This window comes from Macadamia integrifolia, chromosome 14 (genome assembly GCF_013358625.1).
Source record: "Macadamia integrifolia cultivar HAES 741 chromosome 14, SCU_Mint_v3, whole genome shotgun sequence".
Classification (NCBI taxonomy): domain Eukaryota; kingdom Viridiplantae; phylum Streptophyta; class Magnoliopsida; order Proteales; family Proteaceae; genus Macadamia; species Macadamia integrifolia.
Genome location: NC_056570.1, coordinates 11508970 through 11523788, shown reverse-complemented (window position 1 = coordinate 11523788; position 14819 = coordinate 11508970). Strand labels below are relative to the sequence as shown.

At 38.4% G+C, this 14819-nt stretch overlaps 1 protein-coding gene across 2 annotated transcripts in view; it reads right to left on the bottom strand.

Annotated features, from left to right (window-relative positions):
- Positions 1-2639: 2639 nt before the first annotated feature.
- LOC122061480 (protein SCAR2-like) overlaps positions 2640-14819 on the bottom strand; it is a 13196-nt gene continuing 1016 nt past the window's right edge. Inside the window, exons 2-9 of one of the 2 annotated variants that reach the window (XM_042624748.1) lie at positions 13352-13515; positions 10130-10253; positions 9904-10033; positions 8091-8152; positions 3611-7979; positions 3415-3492; positions 3207-3326; positions 2640-3108 (exon numbers count right to left, since the gene is read on the bottom strand). In XM_042624748.1, coding sequence (XP_042480682.1) covers positions 3058-3108; positions 3207-3326; positions 3415-3492; positions 3611-7979; positions 8091-8152; positions 9904-10033; positions 10130-10253; positions 13352-13515 — 5098 coding nt within the window. In that variant the 3' untranslated portion in view covers positions 2640-3057. The remainder of the gene's footprint in view (positions 3109-3206; positions 3327-3414; positions 3493-3610; positions 7980-8090; positions 8153-9903; positions 10034-10129; positions 10254-13351; positions 13516-14819) is intronic. The other variant, XM_042624749.1, reaches the window with a different exon arrangement.

The window sequence follows — 14819 nt, the reverse complement described above, 5'->3', positions numbered from 1 at the left end:
GTTTTATAACATATTATTTTGTTTTAAATGACATATATTGATTAAATAATAAATCTAAAACGATAGCTCAGTACAATTACCATCATAACCCTGAGGTGAAATTCCTGTTTTACCACTAAAGTTATGCCTAAGGATTTCTAAAATTTGGGGTTTTTCAGGAACACAGTATCTCCCAGAACATATTATTGTCATAAGCTTCATATTCGAGATGGTCATCATTCTATTTTTTTATATGTTAGTTGACTACTATATCAATAAATTATAAATAAGTATATCAAAATTGAAGCAACACAATTGAATTTTTATCAATTAAAGTAGTCAAATATCCGAGCATGATTATATCAAGGAATAATTGATAGTGTTTTATCTGAGAAAATAAAAGGTAATCAAGTTGGGCAGAGTTTGTTTTACCTGTATATTTTATTGGAGGACCAAGAGATATGTGTCAAAGGTATCTTGATGCTTAGCTTTGGTACAAAATTTGGAAAACATGATCTTTTTATCACTATGACATGTCATTTAGGCTGCGTCGAGATACAAGAAGAATTAAAAAAGACCAATTTCCACAAGATAGACTAGATCTTACCGACAAGGTTATTTCGAGCAAAGTTACATGATCTAAAGGATCAATTATTCAAGAAATGCATTTGGTGAAATAGAAATAATAGCACAAATAATGTTATAGAATTTCAGAAAAGGTCGATACATTTCTTGCTGGAAATATCTCTGATCTCATTGATAATGAGTGAGCCTAAATAATTCAATTGGGGTAGTTGTTGAACCATACCACATGGGGTTTCCACATGTACAAATATTCATAATTCTACAAAAGACTTTAAGATAACAAATGCTAATCTTTTTGATAAATTTGTTTATGTAGAAATTTTAAATTCTAATTAATATCTAGCTTTACGTGAAGAAGTTGTAAAACATATGATGCATGGACCTTGAGGAGCTTTGAATAGACAAAACACATGTATGAGGGACGGAGTATGTAAGAATTGATATTCTTATTCATTTTATCAAAATACCATGCAAGGTAAGGATTATTATCTTTTTTATAGAAGAAGAAATATGAGAATACAAGTTAAGGTATGTTGACATTACCTGAATATCAGATGGGTTATTTATTATAATCCATACCTTCTAATAATATATGATTGTCACATTAACGTTGAGGTATGTTTTGGATTGGAGAAAATAAATGACTTATACAAATATGGACACAACCATATGCTCATAACTATAAACATATTTGTATAAGTCATTTATTTTCTCCAATCCAAAACATACCTCAACGTTAATGTGACAATCATATATTATTAGAAGGTATGGATTATAATAAATAACCCATCTGATATTCTAATTTATAGATTTTATCCACACTTGTAAGCTTCTGCGACTTTTAGCTAAACTATTTTCTGTCAAAACCTCTGGCTGCATCGTTAGTTCTTCAAATGTGGGCATAGTCTCCCCATCAAAGCCCCCAACAAACTATAATATTAGATGGTTAGCAGCGAGACTCCCTAAAGTGAGCCAAATAAGAAATAGAAAATCACTAACCTGATGCACTTAGGAGGCAAATTGAACCATTGGGAGCATAATGCCCTCTTTTGGGATTCATTGGTTTACATGGCTCTGAAATCAATTGGTTTATACGTTAATACCAGTGACCTTACCTCAATACATGTGTAACCATGGTCCGGGCTGGGCTTGCCATTAGTTAGTTTTGCCAATGAGAAGTTAGATTTTTACTTGCTTACTTGACCAAAGGAGAGCAATGCAAGTACTGGTGTTCAATTAAGCAGGGGGCCACATTCTCCCCACAGAAACCATTTTCCCTAATATGTTTGAAAAAATGTTTGAGACTAAGGCATTACCTACACTGTCACACATTTAATTTTTTTTTTTTTTTTTCTCAGAGGATTTCCTAAGAGGCAAAATAGATTCTGCATCAGCACAAAGAGCCAATGGGATCACAAGTTAAAGCATCATTAATGGAGGGATTTCTGCCTTGCATGGAAATAGGGTGATCATTTCAACCTCTTATGTGTTTGATTGGAACAGGGACCACACTGCCTTGTAGGTTTTTTTTCCCCCCCCCTTTCCATTTCATTTCTCTCATAAAAATGAATAAAAGACTTCTTTGTGAGATCGCATAGGGAGAGTAGGTTCACAAAAACTTTTCCCATGAAAAATTAATAAACTTCTTTTTGAGATGGCATAGGGAAAGAAGTAGGTTCAGACAACCTTCCCATAAAAAATGAATACAAGATTTCTTAGTGAGATGTAGGGAATGAACCCATTCGCTAATTTGTTTTTGGGAAAATGAATGCTACCAACTTGTGTGGTTCTTATGTCCAGAAATAGGAGAGCATGCAATGACTGTTCAGCACCCATTGAAATAAAAAAATACCATCTGAAAAGATACCTCTGCATACATTCTCATTGGCCCCTATGTTGATGCAGAGATACATGACCAGGCAAGGATCTCGACTTTTATTTTTTTATAAACGGAATTGGACAATAAAACAGGTTCTATCTTTTTTTGTTTTGTTTTGGAGGGGTAGAAAAACAGGTGCACCTTATATCAAGCATTTTGCTCTCTCTCTCTCTCTCTCTCTCTCTCTCTCTCTCTCTCCATATCTACATTTAAAAATAGAAAAATGATACATCACTAACACGCTGAAACGCTCCACCCCAAAGTCATGCACACATCCACCGTTTGATTCCACTGGCCATTGAGATTCTTTTGTTTTCCTTTTCTCCCTTTCTTCCTACGGGTCGAAATACACAGCATAATATATTTTTCAATAGAAAAAGAAGGTTTTTCTTTTCTTCTCTCTCTCTCTCTCTCTCTCTTTTGGACAGAAGTGGGTGGGGATGGGGAAGACATAATATTATACAGAGACAGAAAGCAGCATGGGATAGGCATTGGAAATTACTGAAATCTTCTCGCTGCTTTGACCATTTTAATTTGCAGGAACTAGCACCTGAAAGCAGATTGCTCCGCTCAAGGCTACAATGGTAGTCCTGAATAGCTTGGATGCATGCCAATCAAGAATCACTCCAACTATCATTATCATCTTCGTCACTCCCAGCTGTTGCCTGTTTATAATATTTTCAGAGCAAAAGTTTCAGAAGATTAGAAGACATTTTAGGTAAATGAATGAAGAAAAGATGGTATCTACTAATTGGAAGCCAACCTGTCGAATAGCATTTGCTTTCTCCAAAATAGCAGCAACATTCAAGTTGGTTCTAGGACCCTGGATGCTGGGTCGTGTTGTGAGCATTGGTCTTACCGCAGGTCTCAGGTTGAAGGACTGCTGATCAAATCGAAAGCTTAATAAAGGTGCATGGAAAAGGAAATTTTGTGAGAAGTAGGACAGAAGTAAGCAATTTCTCAGCTCCAACCTTTGTTCTTATCTGTTCCAGCATTGAATCCATCTTATGTTCAATCTTTGGATGAGCCCGCTCTGTCGCCTTTCTCAGCTGCAGAATGGATAAATTGTCAATGTACAAAAGTTCTGAATTCTGATCCCATTTAGATACTGCACTAGTGCATTGCATCAAAATTTTACAAGGGTACAGCATGTGGAAACGTAGTTACCATGCTTCTGTCATGAGAGGCAACAGCTTCAATTAGAGGATCTCTAGGCCGGGGTTGCTTCTTAGGAGGTTTGCCATTTGGAACCCCAACTTCTCCGTTTGTGAATGACGTAGATGCATTTGAAGGCATTTCTCCTTCTAACATTAAGGAACCATCTGCAGGCTCCACATGCTCAATATTTGGTGGTGCAAATGAATTTAGAGGCTCCTCTTTTATGATTGGTGGTGCAAATGAGTTCAGAGGTGCAAATGAGTTCAGAGACGACGACTCTTTTATGATTAGTGGTGCATATGAATTCAGAGGCTCATCTTTTATGGTCCCATCATTCATATTTGGTTCTGGATCCGAAAGATTTTGAAGATCACATGATTCTCCTGGTAAACTGTTTGAAGCAGGTCGGTCTTCTTCTGTAGCTGGTGAAGGGGCAAATGAGTTCAGAGATTCCACCTCTTTTCTGATTGGTGGTGTAAACGAATTCAGAGGCTCCTCATCTTTTATAGTCCCATCATTCATATTTGGTTCTGGCTCAGACAGATTATGAACATCACATGATTCTCCCAGTAAAGTGTCTGAAGGGGGTCGGTCTTCTTCAGTAGCTGGTGAAGGAGCAAATGAGTTCAAAGATTCCTCCTCTTTTATGATTGATGGTGTAAACGAATTCAGAGGCTCCTCATCTTTGATGGCCCCATCATTCATATTTGGTTCTGGCTCCAACAGATTTTGAACATCGCATGATTCTCCCTGTAAAGTGTCTGAAGAGGGTCGATCTGCTTCAGTAGCTGGTGAAGGGGCAAATGAATTCAAACTAGGTTGCGCTTTTTCTTCCCCTAAAGGGAGCAAATCACATTCCAGCTTCTCATCCTCAGTTGCAGGCAACGACAAGAGCAGGTTCGGAAGTTGGATCTCTTCTACTACCTCTGAAGTTTGAGAACCCTCATTATTGTTTGTATCACCTACCACAGCAGGCAATTGTGACGAGAATGGGTTCATGTCAGGATGCACTATGTCTTCCTCTGACACCTTGGAACCATGTTGATGCTTCCCTTCTCTGGAGTTCAGTGGTAAAAATGGGTTCGGAGGCTGTACAATCTCTCCTCCTAATGGTGTGAAACCTAGAGGTAAGAATGGGTTCAGACTTGGTTGCGCCATTTCTCCCTCTGCTGTAAGTGAGCTGTGTTGGAACTTTCCGACCCTCCATTGTAGAGGAGGTAGAGGTGGCAGCGGCGGCTCTTCCAGATTAGCCTGAGAAGCATTCGGACCTTCCGATGGCTGTGGCTTTGAAGATTGTTCATGGGCTGTTCCAGACAACATGCCAAAGCTAGGAAGGCTTGAAGCCAAGGGTTCTATGGTTGGCTCATGGGTCAACAACATATTTTGGCTGGTTGGTACCGATGAAAAATCTAGAGGTCGCTTGAGAGGGTCACCACATGAAAACTCAGAAGCACCATCAGAAGAGCCATCTGGACCTCTGTGTTTCACAGGTTCTGTTTTCTCAAACCAAGAAATCTTGGATGGAAAACTAGGGCAGCAATTCTGATCCCTGCCTTCCAGAGAATCTGTTTGTTCATCCAGAAGATTGGACAACAGAGGACTTTCTCTCTCTCCATCTAAGGACTCCACAATGAGTTGACTAGCTTCTAATACCTGGGCTTGTTCTGAAGGAATTCTTAGCTTTCGGTTGGATAATGAAGTACAAATGGGATCTTCTGCACTCTCAGAAGGCTGAATTTGTTGAGCAAATTGTAATTCTTTATCCATTTCCACAGAAGATTTAGGAACCTCAGTGATATTCATGAGATGCAAATGACTTTGGGGATGTTGAACTGGCAGTGAAACATGAACATCATAGGGAAATTCAGAACTGGAAAGACCTCGGGACTCTGAGTTATTCACTTGAACATCCAAGTTTGCCGAAGCAGCTGCCAGTTGATTTATTTCTTTTTGAGAATCTTCCCCTATAATAAACTCTGGATTACGAGTCTCAATAGTTTCCAGTTTAAACTGTTCTGAACCTGCATTGCTAAGACATTCTTCGTGCAACTTCATCTGAATCTTTGATGAAGAACCAATCCGGTTTGGAAAATCAGCAATATCAGCAACATCAGCCTCTGTATGATCTGCACCAGTAGTCAAATTGTCCAACTTTGAATGAACTTCATTTTCTATATCACTAACATTTCCGTTGTTAGCATGACATATATCTTCCAACTTTAGGAAATTTCTGGATGGAGAACCATTCAGGCACCCACAATCAGCATTATCTTCACCACCAGCCTTCACATGCACTCTTAAAGATTCCATATTATCCAACTGTGGATACGCCTCACTTACTAAACCACTCAAGTCTCTGCTTCCCAAAGGGCATTCTTCTTGCTGTTTTATGCAATTCCAAGAACCAATAAGCTTCCGATACGTAACACTATCAGTATCAGCCTCTGCGTTAACGGTGGTGTCCCTCAAACTGCCCATTTGCAAACTATAATCAGTCACTGGTGCAGTCTTTGCAGAGTCAGGTGTTAAATATAGGGAAGGAAATTCAGGAGATGAAGCATCCTTTCCAACCGAACCACATGGGTTCGATTGGCCTACTTCAAGTGCAGGTTCATCACCGACCCCACCATCAGGTGTATTAGACGATACTTCCAGATCATTGTACAATGTTTCCACTCCAGAATTCCCAATACCTACTTCTAAATCCACTTGAGGTGGAACCTCTTCTTTCATTTCTGAGAGGTCCTGTTTTGCAAAATTACGAGTCTTTTGAATATCTAAAGCTGATGGCACATATTCTGGGTTTTCTCTGGTTGTTGGGATTCCAGTATCTGTTTCCACAATTCTATCAGACTTCACATCATCCAGATCATTAGTATCGGTAGTTGCTCGTAAACATTCAGATTGCTTAGTACTTAAACAAACTTTTATGTCCTGTCCTTCCAAGCAAGAAAGCTGCTCTTTTGTGGCCAAAGTAATTGAATGTGGTGAATCACTGTTTCTGTTAATATTATCAGTAGGAGCATCTTCAGCACATTTGGCAGGAAAAACTGTATCGAAAGTGCTGCCATAATATTTTCTTGCAACCACAAGGCCTGAGATGTCAGATCGATGCAGCAAAGCATCAGAAGATACTTCACGGCTCAAACCATCCATTACTTCCACCTGTTGGCTTTTCCTAGATTCTTCAGAGAGAATATCATCTTTCATCTTGGAATTAGAATCAGATAAATTAATTGTGCGAGGTACATCAGCAACAAGATTTTCTTCTGTATTTGAAGATGGACCTCTGTATCCAACAAAATCTGGCCCCTGTAACTGAAATTCATTCAAATTGGCTCCTGAACTTAAATGATGAGAGGTCATAGAGATTGAATCTGTAACACAGGAATCAGGAGAAGCTTCTACAAGTTCAGAACCAGAACTTGGTATCTCTGATACTTCTATGCAAGAACCACCCGGGACGACAGACTCCAATGACTCCAAATTATAATCATTTGCAGAGGGCTTTTCAGAAGATAAATCCACAATTTCAGGTGGGCAAGTGCGAACAGATGTAGCCACTTCAGCTGCTGCATCACGACCAGGAGGTCCTTTCACAGTCAGATTACTTAGAGTATCCATGTTGGAAGGACTATATCTTCCTTTTTCGAATAAATTATACTCAACTGATTCACTGGAATTTCCAGCGGAGTGGGAGTCTGAAAACCCATCCTGATGTTTCTGCAGTTCTTTTGTGTCAGGATCCATCCCAAGCCTCTTGATGTTGATGAAGCCTCGATCATTATTTGGTCTACTATCAGTGTCCGTCTCCATTTCAGACTCCATGGTGGCAAGGGCATCCATGTAATTGTCCACCTCACTGGTGATATCATCAGATTGGTATCCATCAACTTCTTTTTGGCTTTCAACATTAACCACTAATTTCTTTTGATCCTCCAACTTATAAAGACTGGAAGGAAGTTTTTCCACCTCAATATCACACATTGGTTCATGCAACTTCTCTAGAATGCCTTCCTTGATGACATCCTCATGCAAGTCATACATGGATTGTTCCAATGCTGTTTCCTGTCTCTCAGCAGATGAAATTAAGCCAATTTCTCTCTCCATTAACTTAGAAGCAGGACTAGCAGTACTAATTTCACGTATTTCAAGACCCTGTTCACAAGTATTGCTGGATTCCATATTCAGCTTTGGGAGAACTAAAGAATTTTCACAATATCTCTCAGGTGAATCGGTCTCTACAAATCTCTCCATGTAGCTCTTCCCTGTAGTTGACTCAGAAGAGAATCCATTCAATTGCCTCTTCTTCAGTTTCATATGATGCACAAGGACATTATTATCCCAATTACGCTCCTCTGAAAGCAACTGATGCAATCTGCATTAGTGGAAAGTGATCTGAGCCATCAATTAACATTTCAAACTTGGACCTTGCATTTTATAGCTAACAAGAATATGTAACTCCATTGAAAAGAAAACTAGGCCTCACTTGGCATGTGATGTAGGGTAAAATTCTGGGTTCTCTCCATTCCTCCAGCGTGAACCTTTCTTCTGCAGAGAGAAATGAAAGTAATCATTAAATTCTCATTAAAAAAATCAAACGGATAGTCAGCTAACATGTATGCAACATATTGTACAATTTTTTTCAATAATAAAACAACCACTGCCACATTTATGGGTCATGCATTGATGATTACAATAGATAAACAAAAACAGAACTCTTAAAAATTGTGAATAAAGGACTGTATACAATGTGCATTAACTGTATACACTAATGAGAAAACTCAAAAAATATGACAATATTGACAGGGTGAGACCACTTAGTCCCCAGATGCAAAGGGTCAATTTCCTTAATATGACACCATAAAACTAGCCAAGTAATGGCCCACCTCTAAGATCAGGATGTAGCCTAAAAATCATAGCAATGAGCAATCAACTATTTAATGACACATTCAATAATTTAACAGGGGGGCAAAGAGGGAAGAAGCTAACTCATTTAAGGGCACAGAAAGATGAAAGAGCCAAGACAACTGATTACTAGTAATCTCTTTTTGCATTATGGTCTATAGCCCATGAAGGGGATCTACTACGACCAAGGACAATTGGTGGTCTGGACAGCAGGCCCAGCCCAATTTTACGGCAGGCCTGGTAAAGCTCAAGAAAGTCTGCAACCCTTGTGCCCAGCTGGGGCTTTCCTATGAACATCATCCCCTGTTCTAGGTCAAGGTTAATCCAACAAATAAGTGGGCATATCAAACGTTCATATCAAAACACAGATGGTGCATAGCATGATATTAGAAAATTTAACAGTATTACCCGGGGAAAAGAGCATACTACTGATTAAGAGACCACAACTTATACTAGCTTCACAAGGAACTTTAACCATAAGGAATTTAAGAACAACAACTGACTGGTCCCAACATTACTCATGAAATCTGAAGGGACAGTATAGGAAAAAAAAAATGTAACACATTGTAGAAGGTCTTCAAACCAATTTCCTGACACTAAAGTGAGGGTGAAAGGCAACCTAGAAAAAAGATCTCTGAAAATGTATACAATAAAGTTGCAAGTCACTTTAATATTGGCCACTGACTTACAGGTAGATTAGGGAATGCTAATGAATTGGAAAAACAGGTAATGCTATAACATGGACAAGGTATCTAAAGCAATGACATCATCGTCAAGATTCATTCTGAGGTTACCCCCATGGAACAAGAAAAGGCACAAGAGGATTACTTCATTATCTAAAGACAGAAGGGGAGAATAACTTATTCCAGAGGTCATGACGGGGGGATAATTCAAAAGGCCCTAACTGCTATCCAGGTATAACATATCCAAACCTGGACAGTCATCCAGTGGTGCCATATTTGAAACATAGCTCTTTGGTCAGTCTATATTTTAAAAACAACTTCACTACATGTATTACAAAAGCTTCTTCCAATTCTGTCATAACGTTTTACAATTGTAACAAATAAAGGGCAGACACACAGATATAGCTCATTCAAATGTACCAAAAACATAGCCTCTCCAGTTAGTCCTCAGTCCTGTCACACACAATTGACTAATATGTTATGCTATTGACCACAAAAAAGGGTGTACCCACTACCCAGTGCATGAGGGCTCCCATCATTGCGGGGTCTAGGGAGGGTCATAATGTACGCAGCCTTACCCCCGCTTGGTGGAGAGACTGTTTCACAACTCTAAACCGCGACCACTAGTTCGCAATGGAGCAACCTTACAATTATGCCGAGGCCTGCCTTCTATCCTATTGACCACCAAATGACGTCTTTTCAGTGCCATACCTTGCCTTTGCGAGCTTTCTTTTCCCTTTGAATATCTGCTCCAATGGTCTCAGAGAAGGTAAATTTTGCTCTAAAGAATGATGGATCAGAGTATCGCTTTAAACATGTTCCAGCACCAGAAACATCAAACCTATATGAACAGCAAAGAAATTATAAAAAAGAGAGAACAAAAGAGTATAAGTTTATATACATGCCTGAAGAATCCACACTAATCAAGTAAACTTACTTGTCCAGCAAGAACAACCGAGGTGGACCTCGACATTCTTCGTAAGAGTCCATAACACATCGAGGCAAATCTCCCCGAGTGATCAGATTTTCATCCATGCTTAGATTAGCATGCCAGTCAACACCTGCAAGAAAGTTGTTCCCATGCAATGAAGATCCAATCTCAGGTTTCTCTTTCTCCAATCATGGAACACGATCTCACTAAAATACAACTGAAAACCTTATCTCTTTGAACAAAAAGGTCAACTGGACCTATGCAACACTCAACTCTCCGTAAAAGAAGGTAAGCTGCAATTAAGAATTCAATCATAGAGTGTATTACCACTAAAATACAACAGAAAGTTCATTTCTTTGGGCAAGAAGGTCAACCAGGTACAACCATGCAATGTATAACCCACCATAGTTGTCATGGCGGAAAGGCAAGAGCCTAAGCGGTGCCAGACCACCTTGTTGCCTTGACATCTAGGCTGTCACATCATGCCATATAAAGACAAGAATTTTGTGCATAAACTTATGTCCTATTAATTTTAATTTTACAGGGGCACTTTTGTGTAAAATAATGAATTCTTTCCTTTTTACTTATAAATATGAGAGTCTTCTTCTTCTTCTTTATGATGGCAGCGAACGGGGGTGGCAGTGGCTGCCATTGCAACCTTTCCAGCGGTAATGACAGCTGCTACTGCTGCTCCCCATTTTTCTTCTTATTTTTCCCTTCTCTCTGTTTTTTCTCCCCATTTCCTCTCTTTTCCTTCCTGTTCCTCCTATTCCCTCCCCCTTTTCCTCATTTTTTCCTTTCTTTTCCCCCTATTTTCATCTAGGCTCCTTGAACGATATGGAGACCGGTCACCATGAGATAGCTTAAGAAAAGAAGACAAGGAATTGGACAGATTTAGGCACTGTTTGTTCCTGGGAAAAAACCATGCAAAAGGAAAAAAAATTAAGTAAATTTTATTTCTTTTATGCCTACTTTTGTGTAATATTTTCTTATTTCGTTGATTTTACCTGGAAACAAATGGAGCCGTAGTTAAGTGGGGAAAAAGCAACACAAGCTGGTGAATCAACTAATGCAGGTTTCGAAGAAACAATATTGACAGAAAGAGGAAAAAGTTCCTCTTCTCTTATATCATTGAACAATTCCACAAATAAACCGGAATTATGGCCAACAGGATTGAAGATTATGATAGATATTATGGTTGAGACAACAACAACTTCTAATTCAAATTAACAAATAATTTGTTTTTTTAATTTTGTGCTCCAAAAATAAATGGATATTTTTATATATTTTGCTTTAATACCATTAAGACAGCTAAAAGCACTACTTAAGGCTATTGTGATAAAACCTTACAAAAATATATTATTTCATTCATATGGATGCACAATAACAGTAATAAAAATCCATTGAACCTTAACAAAATATCTTGCGGACAAAGAAAGGAGATTTCATGGCAATCAATATCGTGAATTGTTTGCTATTTTTACTTTAGTGAATGAGTGAAGAAATACAAGGAGAAGTTTGGGTAACCATTTACACCATTTTAGTTACCTTAAATGTTGGGTTAACATGAAAAGAAAATGTTTTTTGGTGGTTTCTTTAAAATAAATAAATAAATATTGGAAAATTTCCACACTCATTCACTAAAATATACTCGATATTGATTGTCATGGAATCTTCTCTTTGTGTGCAAGATATACACAAGAAGGACGCTTAGAAGAGAAGGCTTCAAAACAGGCTTATCGTATAAAACTTAACCAGCTAACCGAGTCAGTATTCTTCCCCGTAGATTTGGTTTCTATTGTTGTTTTTGAAAGGCAAAAAGCGAACTAGGCTTCACAAGATCTTCCTACTATAGTTAATTAGAGTCCACTGATTCTTTCCCATTGATGCAGCTCGGCGATGGATTTAGGGAACTATCTTTTGACTTGATTTTATTTGCTTTCCCTATTTGTTAGAAATCAGTTTAGTAGTAGATCTTATTTCAGTTGCTATTTAGGGTAGTTTCCTTTCAAGTAATTTTCCATAAATTGTTTTGATTTTTCCTTTATATTAGACATGTAATGGATGGAGGAACTCAGTTTTAGATTTGAAGTTTTTTTTTGAAGAATTGAAATTTATGGCTGTCATGAAGCTGGTTCTCTCACTTTGAAGTTCTCTTCTCTGATTTCCTTTTCCATTCTTATTTCTTCTTCATTGCTTCTTCTTCTTTTCTGGATCTATTTTTTGATCGCCCCCCTTTGCCAGAAAAACCACTGTTCTGGGCAATAGTAATTGGTCCAGAGGAAAGCTTCGCTCAAGTTTTAGGCCCCATCGATTGACCCTAGCAGTTGGGTCGGAGGTAGCCTATGCCTAGGCAACACAAACCCACAAAGCAGCTCCTCCAAAGCTTGATGTTGCTGTGAAGATATCCAAGTCAGACCTGGATCTGAGTTTCGCCATCACCGAGCACAGTTGCAGGTTCAAAACACATTCAGATCTGACCTGTCGAGCTTTGCTGGTGTTGGAGTCCTTGCCATCCTGTCGTTGCGAGCCTTCGATTGTAACTTCAGGCCAAACTGAGGCCTATCGACTGAGTTCTATTGACCTGAGGTTTCTTCTTTACCGCTGGTTTCTGTTCTCTGTTGTGACTTAAGGTTGAAGAAGGTGGTTTCTCTAAACTACTTTCTTTAAAATTCCAGAATAAAGCCCTTATATTAAATTTTTAGTTCTAGAACTACCCTAGCTGCCATCTAATTACTTCTAAAGCCCTGCTTGTTTCTGAAATTACAAGAATGGCCCTCAACCATTATACTTGAGTTTAGTTACAGTTTTGCCATCTAGTTGAAGCTCTATGTTAATTACGAATCTGCCATGGGTTACTGCTATTGTTTTATTGAGTGTCTAAGTGGGGCCTAAGCGATCCGATTCCCTTGGATCCACATCACCCATAATGAAATATTTAGGTACTATTGAACTCTTTATGTTCTGTCCAAAAAAAAAAATCTCTTCATGTTTAATGCCTACTTGAATTCACACTCAATAGATTATAATATTCTCCTCCCAAACTCCATAAAACAGCCCCTTTTTTGAATTCTTACTTCTTTCTTTCTTTATAAGTCGACAAAGCCTTTTTTTTTTTTAAATCCTTAATAGATCAATAAAACTGTATGTCAAACACTTATTACAAATTTTACCCCAAAAAAAAACATATTACAAAGAAAAAAAGAAATTCTTGAAAAGCATAATGACCTGCATTGAGAAGGAATAGTGAATGACTGGTTTGGGTAAGAAATGCCTTCTCAATTGATGGAACTTCTGCCTCGAGTTGTTGGACACGAAGCATCAGACCATGGCCTCGGGCAGCAGTGGCCATCACTTCTTCATGCAAGTCATGGAATATCTGTGCAGCAAACCTGTTGAATCAGAAGAAAGGAGAAGTTAATCATAACAAAGAAAAGTTCAATACAGTAATCAGAAAATCCAAATGGCCACAGAAAAGGATAAATTAAACCTATTGCAAGACATATACTCAACTCAGGACAGAGGTTTGGAAGAAGTCTTACTCCTCCTTTCTACCTTGCAGGTCAGACTCGGACAAAAAATCAGAACCTCACCATTGGTTATTCACAACGGAATCTAATCCTATATTGGTTGGAATTAGTTCTCTGAGGATCTAACCAAAATCCTGGATTTAGCATCCATAGTTGAGACCATGGTTCAACTATGGATGTTTCGACCGAAATTCCGAGGTATTTAGACAGCCCGAGATGAGTTGGAGGTTTGAATTGACTTTGTACATGGTTTTTTTTTGCACATTTCGGTAATTTCGACTGGTTTTGACAAAAGATACCAAGTTTTGACCAATTTTGACCAGTTTCAACTGAAAAATACAGAGTTTCGACCAGCCCATGACATGTTAAGTTTTTTTGAACAAAAAATAGAGTTTTGACCAGAAAATACCAGGTTTCAACCATTTCGAACCATATCTCAGTTTCGGGCTTGGTCAAAACCGGGCTTGAGATCGAGATGTTGATCCTTGGTTGAGAGTTGAAACTTCCCATCTTTTGACATTGGCATATATAGGGATGATGCATGGGTAAGTAGAATAGGGATTACTGAGTAGTAAAGATCTAAACATCACCATAGAAAAAAATAGCCTACTGGATGACCATAGCCATCCAACCTACCAGATTCTACTTCAAGCCAAATGCATTAATCTGATTGGGACAACTTTTGACTGTATTATGTCCCAGGGTGGAACCTCAAAAATCTAAATTCTCTAGTACACAACAGAATCAGGTAGAATGAATTATATAGGATGGATTGTTCCTACACTTTCCACTCACTCACTCACTTTAAGAACGTCAGTGGAAATGTAAGAAATTGACACATTTTAAATTCTAGATATTCATGAAGTGTAATAAAGATGCAAGAAAAATATCAGTCCATTAAGAATGCACACGCTTACCCTAGAAACAACTAGCACAATACTGTTCCTCTACCCCGAGAGAATCCGAAAACATTCGAAGTATAAAGAGCATGGATTGCAAATGAAAAACAAAATAAGACAATAGATTCAAATTTTCAAATCCCCTTAAAATTTAACATGGTAAGAAGATTCAATTTAAGTACTGAGGTTGCAATGGGGGTCAAAACCAAGTTTTTTTTCTCTCTGCTCACTCTCTTTGATTCCCGGTGAAGGTTCCCCCCCCCCCCC